This window comes from Mustela lutreola, chromosome 4 (assembly GCF_030435805.1).
Source record: "Mustela lutreola isolate mMusLut2 chromosome 4, mMusLut2.pri, whole genome shotgun sequence".
NCBI lineage: Eukaryota > Metazoa > Chordata > Mammalia > Carnivora > Mustelidae > Mustela > Mustela lutreola.
In genome coordinates this window covers 130,938,332-130,957,726 of record NC_081293.1, presented here as the reverse complement: position 1 = coordinate 130,957,726, position 19,395 = coordinate 130,938,332, and the positions used below count along the sequence as shown (strand labels likewise).

The 19,395-nt window shown below is 39.4% G+C and overlaps 1 protein-coding gene across 4 annotated transcripts in view; it reads left to right on the top strand.

Annotated features, from left to right (window-relative positions):
• PEX1 (peroxisomal biogenesis factor 1) overlaps positions 1-19,395 on the top strand; it is a 53,007-nt gene that overhangs the window by 4,038 nt on the left and 29,574 nt on the right. For all 4 annotated transcript variants that reach the window (XR_009352829.1, XR_009352830.1, XM_059171102.1 and 1 more), the window contains exons 2-10: positions 435-578; positions 4,294-4,377; positions 4,785-4,899; positions 4,995-5,719; positions 7,088-7,207; positions 11,107-11,230; positions 11,444-11,544; positions 12,451-12,533; positions 13,913-14,045. Coding sequence is in view for 2 of the 4 variants with exons in the window: in XM_059171102.1 (XP_059027085.1) it covers positions 435-578; positions 4,294-4,377; positions 4,785-4,899; positions 4,995-5,719; positions 7,088-7,207; positions 11,107-11,230; positions 11,444-11,544; positions 12,451-12,533; positions 13,913-14,045 (1,629 nt within the window). In the remaining 2 variants the exon portion in view is untranslated. The remainder of the gene's footprint in view (positions 1-434; positions 579-4,293; positions 4,378-4,784; positions 4,900-4,994; positions 5,720-7,087; positions 7,208-11,106; positions 11,231-11,443; positions 11,545-12,450; positions 12,534-13,912; positions 14,046-19,395) is intronic.

Below are 19,395 nucleotides of genomic sequence, written 5' to 3'. Positions count from 1 at the left end.
TAAGACAGTCATAAGTTTCGCTATTACAGAAAATACTGCAGAGATATGTTCTGGTGTGGTTTTCTTCTTCTTTGAATCATTAATCCAGAATAAGTACTCAAATACATATATGTCTCAAAGTTTAGGTAAATTCATTGGCTACCTAGTGCCATTTTGAATTTTGGAATGGTTGAATGAATTTATAATGCCATCATAAGAGAACAAAGGTATTGGTTTCACCCATAGCATCACCAGCTTATCAGAAATGATTATAGCTTTTTAAAATGCTCTAATGTGCACAACAGAGAGTTATCACCTATCTGTAGAACTCTTTTTGTATGTGTGGGTTGCGATCATAGTTTATTTTTTTTATGTGAATCCATAAAAGCCCATAAAGACTCTCACCCCTCCTTTCTTATTTCTTCTCCCCACCCTCTTTCTCCTTGAATAAATAGAATCAAGCTATAGAAGTAGCCTGGGGTCACCAGCCTGCGTTCTTGAGTTGGGTGGAAGGTAGGCATTTTAGTGATCAAGGTGAAAATGTGGCTGAAATTAACAGACAAGTTGGTCAGAAACTTGGACTCTCAAATGGGGACCAGGTAAGTACAAATGACTTTCTCCTAATGTCATACAATATGGCAATGGGAAGAAAAAGTTCAGATTAATATTTTTTTTTCAGATTGACTTTTTTAAGGAGGCGAAATGACACCTAACTTGTGTGCTGCTATAAGCAGTCCAGCATACTCAAGTTAACTATATACTGTTGTTAAGTCTGCTCCCTACTTGACTTTGTGTTGTATATTACTCACTTTCCAAGTTCTCTAATTTTGTGTGTAATGATTTTTGCTTTATGAATTAATGAGTTTTACTTATTGTTATTTTTTAAAAATATTTTATTTATTTATTTATTTGACAGAGAGAGAGAGATCACAAGTAGGCAGAGAGTCAGGCAGAGAGAGGGGTAAGTAGGCTTCCCCCTGAGCAGAGAGCCCGATGCGGGGCTCGATCCCAGGACCCCCAGATCATGACCTGAGCTGAAGGCAGAGGCTTAATCCACTGAACCACCCAGACGCCCCTACTTATTGTTATTGAACTTAATTTGTTTGTGGCAAATCTTCTAGCCTTCCAGGGTCATACTTAATTTTAAAAACTATCCAACAAAAGAGTTGTTATTTTTCTATTTTTGTCTTGACTATGGATTTAATGTGCTTAGGTTATAAACCCTAAAGCTAAAGGACTTCTGTGTTTTCATTTAATTGTATTCACCAATTTATTCCTTTTTAAACTGCATAAGTAATACACATTCATTACGAGTATTTTACAATTGAAAGTAAAAATTGTTTTTCTGGGGTGCCTGGGTAGCTCAGTGGGTTAAAGCCTCTGCCTTCAGCTCCGGTCATGATCCCAGGGTCCTGGGATTGAGCCCTGCATCAGGCTCTCTGCTCAGCAGGGAGCCTGCTTCCCCCCACCTCTCTGCCTGCCTCTCTGCTACTTGTGATCCCTGTCAAATAAATAAATAAAATCTTTAAAAAAAAAAAAAATGTTTTTCTCTTTCTTTAATCCCAGCCTCAGAACACTGGGATCTCAGTATACCTTTAGGATTTAAAGAATCGGATCATACACATTTTCTGCAGTTTCCCTCCCCCCACAAACTATATATTATATATGTATTACACAATATACATTGAACATCTTTGTATGCATATGTGGAATAAAATACTACACATTGCACTGCAGAGTCTTGGGGGCTGTACATTTAAAATTTTGATAAACAGGGCTAAACTGCATTCTCTTACCAGTTCCCACAACAGGATCCCACAGTGTCACATATTTTTAACTTGTTTTGAACACAGACTAATTTTGTTCATGTGTGTTTTTGATAAGGAGAATAATCCACTAATGAGAAATCCATAGGCCTCATATTAGTCCTTTGCTTACCCTAAATCTTTGGTAGAATCTGAAAAGTTCAGCACCACAGCGACCCTAGATATCACTAACTTTGGTGCTTTGCTCTACAAACCTAGGGAGATAGAACATTTTGCCCAGGATTGTATAGCAAGTTAAAGTTCTACTCTCTTCGAGGATGTAGTCCTTCCCTGTGAGAGACACCAGCTTCCTGTTCCCAACCTTGATGTCTTCATTAGCCTCTAAACAGTCTTGTGTGTATGTGTGTTTTTTTTCCAAAGATTTTTAGTTTGTCAGAGAGGGAGGGAGAGCACAAGCAGGGGGAGCGGCAGGCAGAGTAGGCAGAGGGAGATGCAGGCTCCCCGCTGAGCAGGAAGCCCCCTAGGGAAGTCAATCCCAGGACCCTGGGATCATGACCTGAGAGCCAAAGGCAGCGGCTTAACTGACTGAGCCACCCAGGCGTCCCTGTCTTGCGTGTTTTTAATGCCTCTTTACTTCAAAGTGAACTTTTACCTGATTTCCTGCAGATCCTCTGTGTATTGTGCCTAAGGCACTGTCTCCCAAAGAATATGAACAAAGTGGACTGGCTCACCCAGGATTCCAGCTTCGTGGTGGGCGGGAGCTGCTTTGTGCTTTCCCACAATCACTCTTTTCATATAGAGCCTGTGGGAGATGCTGAAGGAAGATTCACGGACAGTGGCTTTTGGGGAAATTCAGCTCCAGTCCACGAAGCAGAGAAGGAAGGGCTGCTTCACTGGCGCGTGTAATGCTTGGTGGCTTTGGGTTTTACTCCTCCATCCTCAGAAATGCGTATAGAAAGTGGGAAGAAAGTAAGGTGGGAGAGTCCAACTTCTTGAGACCCGCTAGCATTTCATATATGTCCCTGGACTGGAATGAGGACACATTGGTTTTACTTTACTTTTAGCTGTGAATGTTGATACTTTTAAGTAATTGGCTCTGATCTCCATCTCTACATTTTTTTCTTACTTTTCTTGAAGCACCATGGCTTGAGGTTAGTTATAAAACTAAGTCATAAAACTTTTAGAAATAATAAAGTATGTATATATTAGATCTAGCCATGACCTGATGTCATTGTTGTATCTTCTTACATTTTAAAATTATTTTTCTTTTGTTAATGGTTGTCTTTATTTATTTGTTACTTATTATCTTTAAAGATTTTATTTATTTATTTATTAAAGATTTATTTATTTGACAGATCACAAGTAGGCAGAGAGAGAGAGGAGGAAACAGGCTCCCCACTGAGCAGAGAGCCCGATGTGGGGCTCGATCCCAGGACCCTGGGATCATGACCTGAGTCGAAGGCAGAGGCTTTAACCCACTGAGCCACCCAGGTGGCCCAAGATTTTATTTATTTATTTGACAGAGAGATCACAACTAGTCAGGCAGGCAGAGAGAGAGAGGGGGAAGCAGGCTTCCCACTGAGCAGAGAGCCCGACGCAGGACTTGATCCCAGGACCCTGAGATCATAACCTGAGTCGAAGATAGAGGCCTAACCCACTGAGCCACCCAGGCGACCCAGTTATTATTATTATTTTTTAAAGTAGTTGCCACATCCAGTGGCGAGCCCAACATGGGGCCTGAACTCACAGCCCTGAGATTGAGACTGGAGTTGAAATCAGGAGTCAGATGTTTAACTGACTGAGCCACCCAGGCACCCCATTTATCTTTAAATCTTTTAATTATTCTTTAAATTTTTTTTTTAAATTTTATTTATTTATTTGACAGAGAGAGATCACAAGTAGGCAGAGAGGCAGGCAGAGAGAGAGGAAGGGAAGCAGGATCCCTGCTGAGCAGAGAGCCCGATGTGGGGCTCGATCCCAGGACCCTGGGATCATGACCTGAGCCGAAGGCAGAGGCTTTAATCCACTGAGCCACCCAGGCGCCCCATAATTATTCTTTAAATTTTATAAAAGATTTTATTTATTTATTTGACAAGAGAGAGTGAGAGCACATGCTAGGGGAGCAGCAGGCAGAGGGAGAGGCAGGCTCCCCACTGAGCAGGGAGCCAGATACAGGGCTTGATCCCAGGATGCTGGGATTATGACCTGAGCTAACGGCAGATGTTTAATGGATTGAGCCACCCAGACACCCCTTATCTTTAATTTTTAAATTTAATTTTTAAAACATATGTTGTGCTAGGATATATTTTCTTTTTCCTAGAATTAGTTGTGAGATAGTTTTTTCCCTAAATGTTGAGTATATCAAGGCGTAGCGAAGAATAAGTGCTTAATAATTATTTGTCCCGTGGAGATCTACACAATACATAGAGGCACACATGCTCACTCATTCACTCGCTCACACCTACTTACTTACCTAAAAAGAACTTCTCATTTCCTAGGGATACGAAAAGTCTTTTAAAAGTAGTTTCACGTTTTCCATTTTTTCCAGGTGTTTCTCAAGCTGTGCTCCCGTGTGGTATCTTGTCAACAAGTTGAGGTGGAACCCCTCTCAGCCGATGACTGGGAGATACTGGTAAAGAAAATAGATTGGGAACTAGCCCAGTTTAACGTTGAACTACTTCAGCATAGTTGTTGGTTTGTATGGAAGTCTAGTTGACACACAGTGTTACGTTAGATTCAGGTGTACAACATAGTGATTCACCATACGTCACGCCATGCTCCCAAGTGTAGCCGCCACCTGTCACCACACAATGCCATTTTGATACCATGGACTACATTTCCCATGCTGTGCCTCTTATCCCTGTGGTTTAATCATTCCGTAAGTGGAAGGCAAAACATCAGTGTCTTTAAAGTTTTCTTTTCTGAGCTACATTATATAGTCTGAGTTGGTTCGAGTTAGAAGAGTGAATTATGATTTCCTTACTAGACCTGGAATGACAAAAGGTGAAGTGAATAGAGCTTTCTGTTTGTTGGTTGTAGGAGCTGCACGCTGCTTCCCTTGAACTGCATCTTCTGGATCAGATTCGAATAGTTTTTCCAAAAGCTGTTTTTCCTGTTTGGGTTGATCAACAAACTTATGTATTTATCCGAATTGGTAGGTGCTATTACATTTTCCATTGTGTTCGACACCATAGCATCGAGTTCATAGCAGAGGTGAACATGTACTAAGAAGCTTTCTTTTCCACACAGTTGCACTCATGCCAGCTGCTGCTTATGGAAGGCTGGAAACTGACACTAAACTCCTTATTCAGCCAAAGAACCGCCAAGCCAAGGAGAATACATTTTCAAAAGCAGATAACGCACATGGGAAGTTTCATAATTATGGAGGAGACCAAAAAGGATTGACAGGCTCTGGGTCTAGTAAGACGGATTCCGAGGTGACAGCTGACTCCCCATCCATGCCAAGCTTATGGACTATGATAGGAAGCATTTTTTCTTTTGGGTCTGAGAAGAAGCCGGAGCTATCCTGGGGTTTAACTGAAATGAATGCTTTCAAAATTATGCAATCCAAAGTCGTTCCTCTAGACAACATTTTCAGAGTGTGTAAATCGCAGCCTCCCAGTGTGTGTAACACGACAGCAACTTCGGAATTTCACAGACACTGTGCCATTCATGTATTTCCATGGGACCAGGAGTATTTTGATTTGGAGCCCAGCTTTACCGTGACCTACGGAAAGCTAATTAAGCTATTTTCTCCAAAGCAACAGCAAAGTAAAACCAAACAAAATGTCCTGTCACCTGAAAAAGAGAAGCAGACCTTAGAACCACTAGATCAAAAACCAATCAGCTCGGGCCGCAGTCAGGAAGCGGCTAAGGCCTGTGTGCTGCGAGTGGTCTGGAATGGACTTGAGGAATTGAAGAATGCCACCAAATACACCAAAACTGTAGAAGCTCTTCATCTTGGGAAAGTCTGGGTTAGTATAAAATGTACTATTAGGGAGAAAGCAATTTCCTATTGCTTGAAATTCTCCAAATTACAAATTAGAAAAATGTTTTATATACAATGTGAAAGTCAGTATAGTAAGAAAGAGTGTCTAAAGTCCCTGCAGGGACCCATTTCTGAGTGCAAGGTAAAGTCCTTGTTCGGGTGAAGGTTGCGTATTTCCTGGTTAAGGAAACTTGGACAGCTATAAGATGCGGGCCCAGAGAGGTCAAAATTGCTTGCCTGAGGTCACACAGTAAGTACAACTAGGAGTCACACCCAGGTGGGCTGACTCTCCAGTTCACACTTAGCATGGAGTGCCTTACGAAGCCTCACATCTTTAGTACCTCGGAAGGTTTGTTCCCCAGTTCCCGAAAGCCAAGGCAGGACTTGCTGTGTGTTGGGGCAGTACCCAGTTAAGGAGAGACTCATAGCATGAGGAGGCACCTGGTTTGGAGTGTAGCCAGAAGCTGCTTACCCTCCTGGAATCCGCTCTTTGACTGGGTCTGAAGGGGAGGAGGGCAACCAGTGTCCACCTTCCCACCCTGGCCTCAGGTAGTAATGCCTAGTTTATGTGGAACGTGTCGCCAGCCCCTTTTGTTTGTTTCTTAATCTGAGCCATTGTGAAGGCAGACCTCATGGTGATAAAGGGAGGAAATTGTTTGGACAGGGAAGAAAAATAGGAGAGCAAGGGGGTCTCCTTTGTAGATTTCTTTTATTGCCAGTTTCACCTCTGACCTCTGTGCTGGCAACTTACAAAAAGTTTTTATTTCTTTAGTTTACATCGTTTTCTAAAATTCTGGGCCATAAAATTCGGGCCCATTATTTTCCGTTAGCTCTAAACTTCTAGTTTAGGAGATCTTGCTGCATCTTCAGCACTACACTTCAACATCTAACACTGAACTTGTTAGCACTTCTCTTTTCTGTTAATGGTTCTGCCATTTGGTGGCGATACCGTTGTTTTCCTTGAATAAGTGGTGAGGACATGGAGAAGTGCCAGGTAGGGGCCTAGGGACCACGTAAGACGGCAGTGAGGAGTCCGTGCTTACCGCTGCACTTGAGAGGTTGGCAGCCATGGGCACCGAGGAGTGGCAGTCCCCAAGCAGGCTTGACTTGAGAGAGAGGCAGATTGATGCATCTCATTCCGAAGAGGATGTGGGAAGAAAGAAACGAAGTGGGGAGATGGGAATGTTTGTGATACAATAGTGGCTGAATATCCATCTGGTTACTCTTATGAATCGTGACAACTTCCATCAATTTACCTGAATTCATAGAAGTTAATAACAATGTGTATGCTGTGGACTATTTTTTAAGGCAAGTTTTGCACATATTTATATTTTTATTTATTTTTAAATTTCAGATTCCAGATGACCTGAGAAAGAGACTAGATATAGAAATGCATGCAGTAGTCAGAATAACTCCAGTGGAAATTACCCCTAAAATCCCAGGATCTCTAAAACTACAACCTAGAGAAAATATAGTGAGTTCAAATTTATGTTACATCACAGTTGTTTTAAATGTCATGTAAAATTTCTAGTTTCTTCAGCCATGTAATAAATATGTTGTTTTCCTTTTTGCTAGAAGGGCAAAGAAGTCTTTGTTTTATTATGTTGTGGTAAAATATGTCTAATGAAATGCTATTTTAACCATTTTTAAGTGTGTACAGTTCAGCATTAATTACATTCATTATATGCAATCATCGCCACCCCCATTTCCAAAACTTTCCAGCCCCCAAACAGAAACTGTGCCCATTAAGCAATAATGCCCTATCCCCTCCTCTCCTAGCTCCTGGTAACTTGTAATCTATATTCTGTGTATGAATTTGCTTATTCTAGATATTTCATATAAGTGGAATCCTATAATATTTGTCCCATGCATCTGGCTTATTTCACTTAACATATTCATTCCTATTTATGGCGAAATAATATTCCGTTGTATGCATATACCACATTTTGTTTCTCCATTCATCTGTTGATAGACCCGTGAATTGCTTCCATTTTTTTGGCTATTGTGAATGGACATGAGTGTACAAGTATCTGTTGAGTCCCTGCTTTGAGTTCTTTCGGGTATATACCTAGGAGTTGAGTTGCTATATCTTTTTTTTTTTCTTAAAGAGAAAGAGAGTTGGGTGGCGGGGCTGGGTGTGGGGAGGAAATCTTAAGCAGGCTCCACGCCCAGCATGGAGCCCGATGTAGGACTCGATCTCACTACCCTATGATCATGACTTCAGCCAAAATCAAGAGATGGACACTTAACCAACTGAGCCACTCAGGCATCTGAGTTGCTGGATCTTTGCATAATTCTGTTTAACTTTTTGAGAAACCGAGAAGTCTTTAATAAACAACACACATACTACGTATATTGTGCGAATGCAAATATAGATAATTTGGCTTTTTTTTTTTTTTTTTTTTTCATTAAGCTCTGTGCCCAAAGTGTGGCTCGAGCTCATGACCCCAAGATCAAGACTTGGCATGTCCCACTGACTGAGCCACCAGGTACCCCGATAATTTGGCTTTTAAAAGATAGATATTTTTGCTACATCCATGTAATTTAAAAAAATTTTCCCTGTGTTGTTTCAGTATTAATAGTGCAGCTGGAAAGTGCCAGACTATGCATTGACAGGCAATTGTCACCTGTGCCAGTTTAGTTTACCAGTTCCCAGAGAGCTACGATACAGAAAAACTATTGTGTTACAGGTTTTAAAACTTTCAGACACAATTTTATCCTTCTGATTATTTAGATGATACTTTAAAAAGATTTTATTTATTTATTTGACAGAGAGAGATCACAAGTAGGCAGAGAGTCAGGCAGAGAGAGAGGGGGAAGCAGGCTCCCTGCTGAGCAGAGAGCCTGATGCAGGGCTCTATCCCAGGACCCTGGGATCATGACCTGAGCTGAAGGCAGAGGCTTAACCCACTGAGCCCCCCAGGTGCCCCTCAGATGATACTTGTAAATCTTTTGGATCATGATGATCATTATAACATGGAAGGACCATTTTAACAGAACTTTCTAGTTGATGAAACCCCAGATAAGACAACTTATATGATGTACTAGAGAAGAGGAAAACAAATAGAATAAATGCCATTTCTATAATAGTATGTAACTGAACATTTAACGCCTTAGCAGAATGGAGCACAGTGGTTTCTAGTTTTAACTTTTTAGTTAATCTTGATATTTTTCAAAAGTTAGGTCTTGTGAAAAAAAACACGAGTTTTTTTTTTTGTTTGTTTGTTTTTTGGTTTTTTTTTGGTCTCAGTAATAAGATATTACTACAGAATTCCTTTCTCAATCCCAAGGTGCTTATTTTAGTGGAAGCTTAGGACATTGGTAGGTCTCTCTGAGCTGATTATACCTCTTAGGATCTAAGAATTTTGATTCTAGAGGAAGTGTGAGTTGCTTTCTGATTCTTCAAGTCTTGATTTTAGGTATTTTTAAATTTATTTATTTTACAGAGAGAGAGAGAGAGAGATCACAAGTAGGAGGAGAGGCAGGCAGAGAGAGAGAGAGGAGAAGTAGGCTCCCCACTGAGCAGAGAGCCTGATGTGGGGCTTGATCCCAGGACCCTGGGATCATGATCTGGGCCGAAGGCAGAGGCTTTAACTCACTGAGCCACCCAGGTGCCCCTTCATTTTACGTATATTTTTTGTTAAGTAAACTCTACCCTGCACGTGGGGCTCAAACTCAGGACCCAGAGATCAAGAGCCACTTGCTCTACTGACTGAGAACACCAGATGCCCTTCCTTTAGGTCTTTAATTCCATTGCCCAGTAATATCCAAATGGACTATTTCTGTGATCTTTGAGAGTGCAAAAGCAATGGCTATACTTAGTTTAACCCGGCTTTTGTAGCAATCAGGTTCTAAACTGAGCTCAGTCAGCAGAGCTAAGCTTGACTCTGGATGATGACAGAACAGAAATGGACCAGCTAAGAAATGGTGGAATAAATAGAGGTTTATTTTCCTAGGCAGATATTAATGATCTTTCCTACATGAATTTTCGGGTATTTGGGTGTTTTTAGCTTCAATAAGGTTTTAAAAACTTAATTCTAATTTAAGAACTTCAAAAACTTTAAAAATTCTTATTCTTCTTAGAATTTCTTCATACCTTTTGAACAGTTTATTAACATTGTACTTTCTGAGCATATCAGCACTGTAGCCTGCTTAACAGAAAAAAAAGTGACGTCAGCAGATAAAGAGCCTATTTTTCTTACATACAAAGAAGTTTGGAGGAGCTCAGAGGCAGTTAAACTATGCCATCAGGGTCTTTGGTCTTTGGTCTTTCTGCCATCCTTGGCCTGCAAGTTTCCTCCTCTTAGATGCAAGGCGTTTGCTGTACTAATAGGCATCACATCTGCATTTTTGGCAGCAGAAGAAAAGGCTGAAAGCAAAAGCCTTCTCTTTGCAAAGTTGCCTTACGTTTCAGTTAGGAGGAGAAGCCCTTCCTAAAGATTGGTGATCGCACACCATTGGTCAGAATGCAGGCATGTACTCACAGCTCAGGCTGGGAATGGAGTTTTCTTTCCCACTCTCTCACAGAGGGAGGCAAGGGAGAATGGGGTTGGAATGGTTATCCAGGGAGCCAAATCGTGGTACCAGAATCACTGGTCATAGAGCTAAGGAGTGTTTAAAATGTCACCACTTCCGTAAATTTTTGTTTGTTTGTTTTTGCCCTGCCCCCCACTTGTTTTAGAGAGGGAGAGAGGGAGGTGGAGGGACAGAAGGAAAGAGAGAGAATGAGAGAATCTTAAGTAGGCTCCATGCTCAGTGCAGAGCCCAATGTGGGGCTCAGTCTCACGACCGTGAGATCATGACCTGAGCCAAAATCAAGAGTCAGATGCTTAGCAAACTGAGCCACCCAGGTGCCCCTGTAAATGTTTCTTCAGGCTCCACTATCCTTAATGTTAAATCCCAAATCTGTGCCTATAAATATGAACATCCTTCCTGGTTTTGTTTGGTAAGGTCTGCTTTTTTTTTTTTTTTAACTTTTAAAAAATTATTTATTTTTCATAGTTTCCATTTAATAGATTATAAAACTGAAGTTCAGAGAGTTTTCTTCATTTGCCCACAGTCACACAGATAACAAATGGTCATGCCAGGCTGGTTGCATCTCAAACTAGCACATGTAATCACTTGTGCCAAAGGGTTGCCGAATGGGTAAATAATGTGATTGATGCAATTGACCCGTCTCCTCCCTAAGGGACACCAGCTTACAGCTCTCACCTGAGCTGAGCAAGGCTCAAAGAGGTTAAGAGGCTTGTTTTAGGTGCATCAGCTGTAACAAGATTTGGATATTATTAGCAAGATAAGGTGTTAAGCTAACGATGTTAGCGTTCATGTAGGCATCTGGATAATTCATTACTGTTCTTCTCTTTACTCTGGCAGCCTAAAGATGTAAGTGAAGAAGATGTAAAAACTGCGTTCTCTTCATGGCTACAGCAGGCTGCTACTACCACACTTCCTGTGATACTATCAGAGGAAGAATACATTAAGCTGAGATTTAAAGATGGTGGGTAAATTTTATTCTTTTACTATTTTTCCTACTGAGGAAGTTTTTGTTGTTTTTCCAAACTGACATATGGGGGAACAGGAAACATAATGATGAGTAAATGGCTTTACATATCAAAGAATGCCTTTATTGAAATTTAAGTAAATTTAAATCTTTAATTGTTTCATCTCCACTTCAGTGCTAACTCTACATATATTACTTTTTTTTTGATAGGGTTGAAGGAGTTTTCTCTAAATATAGTTAATTCTTGGGAAAAAGAAAAAGAAAGCATTTTTTTGTTGAGCACCAGTCTGCTGCAGAAGACCACAATACAAGTAATCACATATTATTGAATATTTAATGAACTAATATTTGTTGTGTGGGATCGATAACAAAGTATGAGTTTACCTGTAAGACTTTGTATTTTGAAGTGTGTTAGAAATGTGAATGATAAGAGTAAGGAATAACTTGATTTAAAATATTTTATTATATACTCTCTTTAACTTATCTAAACAAATTGTTTTATCCTATACTTAAAAGTCGAGGCACAGTTAAGTTTCAAGGATAGAATTGATTGTGTTAACTGGCAAATGGATCATGATTTCAAGTTATTCTAGTATTGAAACAAAGGAAAACTAGCTCTAGGGGTTTGGTTTTTTTTAAATTCATATTTTTACTTGTAGGTCTGATGTAACCGATGTTTGCAGTAACCCGCATTATTTTGGCAGTTTTAAAATTCTCAACTTTTCATAAATATCAGATCACTTTCTTCCTAGAAGGATTTTATAAGTGGACTTTTTAGAATACTAGGTTTTCGTTAGGATAGTCACTCTTGTTATAGAGTTGAAGATTCTCTAGTCATACAGAATTTGAATGGTTGAGAACCAGACATTGTCTCTCTACTTTTGAGATGAAATTGAAGGAATACCATTCAGAGGAGATAGAAATGTAAGAATTGTGAAGAGTAAATATGACACAAATCAAAATTGCAGATATAAAGATGTGTCCGTAAAATGTAGGAAGGAGATGACATCCTTTACTGTTTATTCACCATAAATATTTTTGTTCCTTGGTTGAATAAATTACCGTCGGGAAGGCTGTTTTGAGTAATAATCTTGCATGCACCATGTGTCTTTTCTTTCTGTGTAACAGAATCAGTAATTCCGTTTCCTGGGACCTGAGAAAAACAGACCAAAGATATAACTTTGAAATGTAAAACTGATTTTTCCTTGCTACTATAGGTCCTTCTAGATCCTATGGTAAAAGAAGAAAACAGTGAGGAAATTGACTTTATTCTTCCTTTTTTAAAGCTGAACTGCTTGGGGTAAGAAGTTCTGGCCAAACTAGTATGTTTTCAGCCATGTTTGACATTATGTCTGGCAGGGTTTTTATGTATAAACATTAAAGTACATGTTAATGTCATTGAATAATCTTAATAAAGCAGTAATAGGTATTTTTTCAGGGATTGTTTCAATTGTCACATCTTGCTTAGTAATTTGCCTTGTTTTCCTAGGGAACTATATAAAAGGCTGAAGCTTATTAGCAATTTTGCTTTGAGATTTGATTTGTGAGAAGGAAGCAACTGGATATGACTTGGATCATATGTGCTTGAATAAAGCAATAATTCTTAGAGCTAGTACATTTATTTTAAACATTAAATCCAAAAACATCTGAGTGTTTAAAAATATTTCAAATTAAGTTATTCCTTCAATTATCTTATTAATGTACTAATGGGGATTATTTGTGTTTTCCACAACTTTTAAAATAAAACAAGTCTGAAAAGAACTTCCTCTTAATTTCTTTATCTCTTATAGAATATAAGAATCTCCTGTAAACATTACATCTTCGAATTCTTCACGGCTTTTTGTAGTTGTACTAGTAGTGATTTGGTTTCCTATAATAGTATAATCTGTAAATGTTCTAGTAAAAGGATTAAACCATAAAATAACAATGTGGTTTTTTAAATATTTTTATTTTTTTTAAAATTTTACTTTATTAATTTGACAGACAGAGACCACAAGTAGGCAGAGAGGCAGGCAGAGAGAGAGAGGGAGAAGCAGGCTTCCCGCTGAGCGGAAAGCCCAACGCGGGGCTCGATCCTAGGACCCTGAGATCATGACCTGAGCCGAAGGCAGAGGCTTTAACCCACTGAGCCACCCAGGCGCCCCAAAATAACAATGTTTAAATACAGCATAATACTCATCTTGAAAGTAAAATCTCTTCAGACTCTGGTTTTAGGAATTTGTGTTTATTATCAGAAAGTGCTAGAGTCAGGAAGTGGGTTGAAGTTCGTGCTTGTATAATCTACAAATTGAAACTGGACTTCAAAGGCTAAGTTTAGGAGGAAATAAGTCTTCCATTATCCCAGTGCTTCAGATGCACTCATTAATGATCATGTGGATCACCAAACCAAAAATCATTTGAGAGGGGTGTTGGTGTGTGTTAAGACACATTCCTTAAGATGTCCTATTCAGACAAAACTTCTGGTTACTGTACGTGTTTGAAAGTAATAAAGCTAATTTTAAAAGCTGTTAACTCAGATTTGGCATTGATTTAATATGCTTTTAAGTAAGGGAAAATTTTCCCCATTTTACTCTTTTAAAAATCATTAACTAGCCTGGGAAGGAAAGTTTCAGAATTTTTTACGGCTGGATTTGACCCTGCTTCAGTGTGTTACCATGCAACAATGTGTGTGTTTTGCAGAGGAGTGAATTCCTTAGGTGTGTCCTCCATGGAACACATCACTCATAGCCTCCTGGGACGCCCCTTGTCTCGACAGCTGATGTCCCTAGTGGCAGGACTTAGGAATGGAGCCCTTTTATTCACAGGAGGAAAGGTATGTGGTTAAAATGTGCCCATTGCACTAATCACTTCTATTTTTCTCTCTTTGGGTTTTGATCATTTGTTATACGGGGTTGTTAAGATATGGGAAGGCTACATTTGCTTTGGAAATTTAGAAAGTGGTGATGAATAAGATGAATAAGGGAACATCCGCTCTGCCTTTTTTCTGTATCAATTTCTGTATATGATTTTTGCTTTTCAGGGTGTTTACAGAGGTGATTGGTTTTCAAATATTGAACCAGCCTTACATATCTGTAATAAATCCCACTTGGTTTTGGTGTATTATTCTTTGTATACCTTGCCGAGTTTGTTTGCTAATACTTTCTCTTTTTTTTTTTTAAGGTTTTTTTTGCTTTTTTAAAAAAGATTATTTATTTGAGAGAGAGAGAGTATGCACTTGCATGAATGGGGGGAGGCCAGAGGGAAAGGGAGAGCTCAGTAGGGAGCCCAACACAGGGATTGATCTCACAACCCTGAGATCATGACCTGAGAGCCCAAACCAAGAGTTGGCCGCTTAACCATCTGAGTCACCCAAGCACCCTATTTTATTTTATTTATTTATTTTTTTAATTTACACCCAGCATGGGGCTCAAACTCATGACCCCGAGATCAAGAGCTCTATGCTCTTCTGACGGAGCCAGCCAGGCGCTCCATTGTTTGCTAATACTCTGTTGAGGATTTTTGCATCTAAATTTATGAGCGATATTAGCCTATAGTTTTCTGTTTTCATACTGTCTTTGTCTAGTTTTGCTGTAAGGGTAATAGTGACCTCATGAAATGAGTTCAGAAGTGTTCTTCCCATTCCATTTTCTGGAAGAGATTATCTAAAGTCGGTGTTCATTCTTCCTTAAATGTTTGGTAAAATCTCCAGTGATACAATCTGGTTTCTTCACCTTTAACTTTTTTTTTTTTTTTAAGACTTTATTTATTTATTTGACAGAGAGAGATCACAAGCAGGTAGAGAGGCAGGCAGAGAGAGAGAGAAGGAAGCAGGCTCCCGGCTGAGCGGAGAACCCGATGTGAGTGGAGAGCCCGATGCAGGGCTTGATCCCAGGACCCTGCGATCATGACCTGAGCTGAAGGCAGCAGCTTAACCCACTGTGCCACCCAGGCGTCCCTCACCTTTAACTTTTTAATTATAAATTAAATTCCTTAATTGTCTATTTCACCTTGGCAGACATTTGGTAGTTTGTAATTTCAAGGAGTTGGTCCATTTCTCCTAAGTTGTCAAATTCTTGAGCATAAAGTTGTTGGTAGTATTCCTTTTATTATCGTTTGAATGACTGTGGAATCTGTGATGGGCCATTTCCTGATCTTGGTGGTTTGTGTCTTCTACTTTACTCTTGATCCGTTTTGCTAGAGTTTCCATGCCCTTTTAAGAGCTTTATTCTCTACCAAGGCAATATTGTTTTCAGGGGTACAGTGCGGTTTTTCCAAGTCCTTTTCTTTCATTCATTTCAAAATTTTTAAGGCTTTTTCAATTCCATTCACTTTTAACTCCAGTAAAATAGCTTTTTTCCCCTGTTACTGACCCAGTTGCTTTCTTCTGATTCTTATTTAAAATGTAGCAACTACTCCAGTAACCTAAGTTCCCCCCACCATAGGAAACCAGAAAAAGAGCAAGTTAAATCAAACGTAAGCAGAAGTAAAGAAATAGTAAGAATTAGAGCAGAATTCAGTGAACTGAAAACAGTGAATTGAAATCAAGAAAGAAAATCAGCGAAACCAAAAGCTGCTTCTTTGAAAAGATAATAAAATTGATAAGCTTCTAGCCAGTCTAAGAAAAAAAAAAAGACACAAATTAGTAATACCAGAAATCAAAGAGGGTCCATCTGTACAGTTTCCATAAACATTAAAAGGATAATAAAGTAGTGGGGCGCCTGGGTGGCTCAGTGGGTTAAGCCGCTGCCTTCGGCTCAGGTCATGATCTCAGGGTCCTGGGATCGAGTCCCACATCGGGCTCTCTGCTTAGCAGGGAGCCTGCTTCCTCCTCTCTCTCTCTGCCTGCCTGTCTGCCTACTTGTGATCTCTCTCTGTCAAATAAATAAAATCTTTAAAAAAAAAAAAAGGATAATAAAGTAGTAATAGTCATGGACAACTCTATGCTCACATATTTGATAACCATCTTAGATGAATGGGCCAATTCCTTGAAAGACAAAAGTTCCCAAAACTCACACAAGAAGAAATAGACAATGTAAAAAGATCTATATCTAGTAAAGAAATTGAATTAATAATTAATAGTCTCATAAAACAGAAAACATCAGGCCCAGATAGGTTCACTGGTATATTCTATCAAACTCATAAGGAAGAAATGACACCAGTTTTCTACAGTCTCTCTCAGAGGATAGAAGCAAAAGGAATACTTCCTAACTCATTCTATGAGGCCAGCATCACCCGAATACCAAAACCAGACAAAGGCATTAGAGGAAAACTACAGACCAGTATCTCTCATGAACATAGATGCAGAAATCGTCAACAAAATATTAGTAAATCAAATCAACCAGTGTATGTAAAGAACTGTATACGATGATCAAGTGGGATTTATCCTAGGTATGCAAGGCTGGTGACCTATAGCAGCTCTTCTATGCGGTTTCTAGATTTTCTGTGTCAGATTCCAAAATGCATCGTCATTGTAAATGATTTATTTTGAAAAAGCAATATTCCATTGACTCAGAAACCAGACATCCCCATCTTACCTAGGGGTAGCATGGTTGATAGGAAGAACAAACAGAGAAGACCTGGATTTGAGTCCCACCTCTGTCATGTACTTCCTGGCTGTGACTTCAGGCAGGTTTTCAGTTTCTTAGGATTTAACCTCACTTAAGTGAAATAATATATGTGAAAGCACTTTGTAGACTGAAAAGTGCTGTTGTACAAATGTGAGTGGGGCACCTGGGTGGCTCAGCTGTTAAGCATCTGCCTTCGGTTCAGGTCATGATCCCCAGGGTCCTGAAATTGAGCCCCATATCCAGCTTCCCGCTCAGTGGGAAGCCTGCTTCTCCCTCTTCCACTCCCTTGCTTGTGTTTCCTCTCTCACTGTGTCTCTCTCTGTCAAATAAATAAATAAATAAATCTTTAAAAAAAAAAAAGTGAGTTACTTTATGTGAGGAGATGGGCGACTGGGCAAAAGGATTTCAGCACCCCTTATTTCTTTATTCTTTGGAGAGCATTGACTTTTTAAAAAAATATTTTACCTTTTAAAGATTTTTTATTTTATTTATTTAATTTATTTTTATCTTTTAAAGATTTTTTTATTTTTAAGTAGTTTCTACATCCAGTGGGGGCTCGAACTCATGACCCCGAGATCAAGATTTGTGTGCTTTACCAACTGAGGCAGCAAGGCACACCTGAAGTCCATTGACTTAAATGTAAATGTAATTCCGTTAGCTATGATGATGGTTGTATTTGAGTGCCTGCTGAATTTCAGACTTTGTATAACAAACTTCACTGTTTTTCCAGCCCATGGTGCTGAAAAACAAAATATTAGAGCTGGTGTGGGCTCTTACAGCTAGACAAAGCAACAAGGGTAAGAAATAATAGCAGATTGAGGGAGAAAACCTATATTAAAAGAACTGTAAAAAGCTACCAATGTTCAGCCTTTCTTGGAAGCACTATAACAATGTTCAGCAAAATTTTAAATGTGTACCTTATGATATAGTAATTCCACTCCTTAGAAATGTATTCTGAAGGTATAATCTGACAAGTAAATAGGCATATCAATATTTATTTTAGCTTTACTTAGAATAGTTAAAAATTGGAAGCAGCATTAAGATACATTAAGAATTGGCTTCTGGAACCTCTTACTGTCTAGTATATCTCAGAGTGGCCGTGAGCTAGGGAGCTGATGTGGCTCCATATTTGTCCATAAAGAGGACAATGATTTGTCATGAACCCACATAAATAATCCCATCTCCATAAATTTACATCAAGTGTGTGGGGAGTGTCTGGAAGGATGAAACATCAGAACAATTGACTGTGGTTGCTTCAGTGAGGTAGGATGATTACAGAACATTTTTTACCTTTCTCTCCTAAGTATTTATAGTTACTTTGTATTTTTTGCATATTATTTTATAAACCAGGATCAAACCCTCCATAGTCTGGGAGTCACTTAATATAAAAATAAACAGTTCTGCCCACCATAAGAGTCTCTGAGGGCTACATGGAACACTAATTGGTGGTCACAGTTATACTATATGTAAATGACCAAGAAACTGAATTAAAATTACAGTTGATTTAAGATAATAGGGAAGTGGGTAATTAGTGCTTTCCATTAAAAATAGTGAGGGGCACCTGGATGTCTCAGTGGGTTAAGCCTCTGCCTTCGGCTCGGGTCATGATCTGAGGGTCCTGGGATCATGCCCCATGTCGGGCTCTTTGCTCAACAGGGAGCCTGCTTCCCCCTCTCTCTGCCTCTGCCTACTTGTGATCTCTCTCTCTCTGTCAAATAAATAAATAAAATCTTCAAAAAAAAAAAGTTGAAATTAGGGACACCTGGGTGGCTCACTCATTAAGCGTCTGCCTTCGTCTCAGATCATAGTCCTGGGGTTCTGGGGTCCTGGGATCCCAAGCCCCACATCAGGCTCCCTGCTCTATGGGAAGCCTGCTTCTCCCTCTCCCACTCCTGTTTGTGTTCCCTCTCTCGCTCTTTGTCAATTAAATAAAAAAATAAAATCTTTTTTTTTTTTTTTAAAGATTCTCTTTATTTATTTATTTGACAGATTGAGATCACAAGTAGACAGGCAGGCAGAGAAAGAGAGAGAGAGAGGAGGAGGAGGAGGAAGCAGGCTCCTTGCTGAGCAGAGAGCCCAATGTGGGGCTTGATCCCAGGTCCTAGGATCTTGACCTGACCCAAAGGCAGAGGCTTTACCCACTGAGCCACCCAGGTGCCCCAAAAACCAAATCTTTTTTAAAAAATAGTTGAAATTAAATGGAAATAGGATTCATTTCTCTAGAAAAATTATTTAATGTCCACATTATTCCCTTCTAGTAAATAACAAAGCATTGCCTGTTTTTAAAGGTAAGTGAAATTAAGTATTAGTGATTGTTTTAACAAATGGTAAAAACAAATTAGATGTTTATTTTCCTCCTATGCCCTATAATGAACATAGGATACATCCAGCTTCTAACAGCTTGAAACAAAAGTCATTTAATAACACCTGTCTTTCTCACACAGCAACTAGACTGGTATATACATTTTTTACTTTTTCAAAGCAATTATTTTTTGTGTCAGTACCAATCGAGGTTGGAACTGGGGTGGGAAATGCCCTTTTCTGGGGAGGGGGGGGCTTATATTCCTGAGATTGGGTTGTCCTCTGTTAACCTTGCCTGTGGTTCTATACTACTTG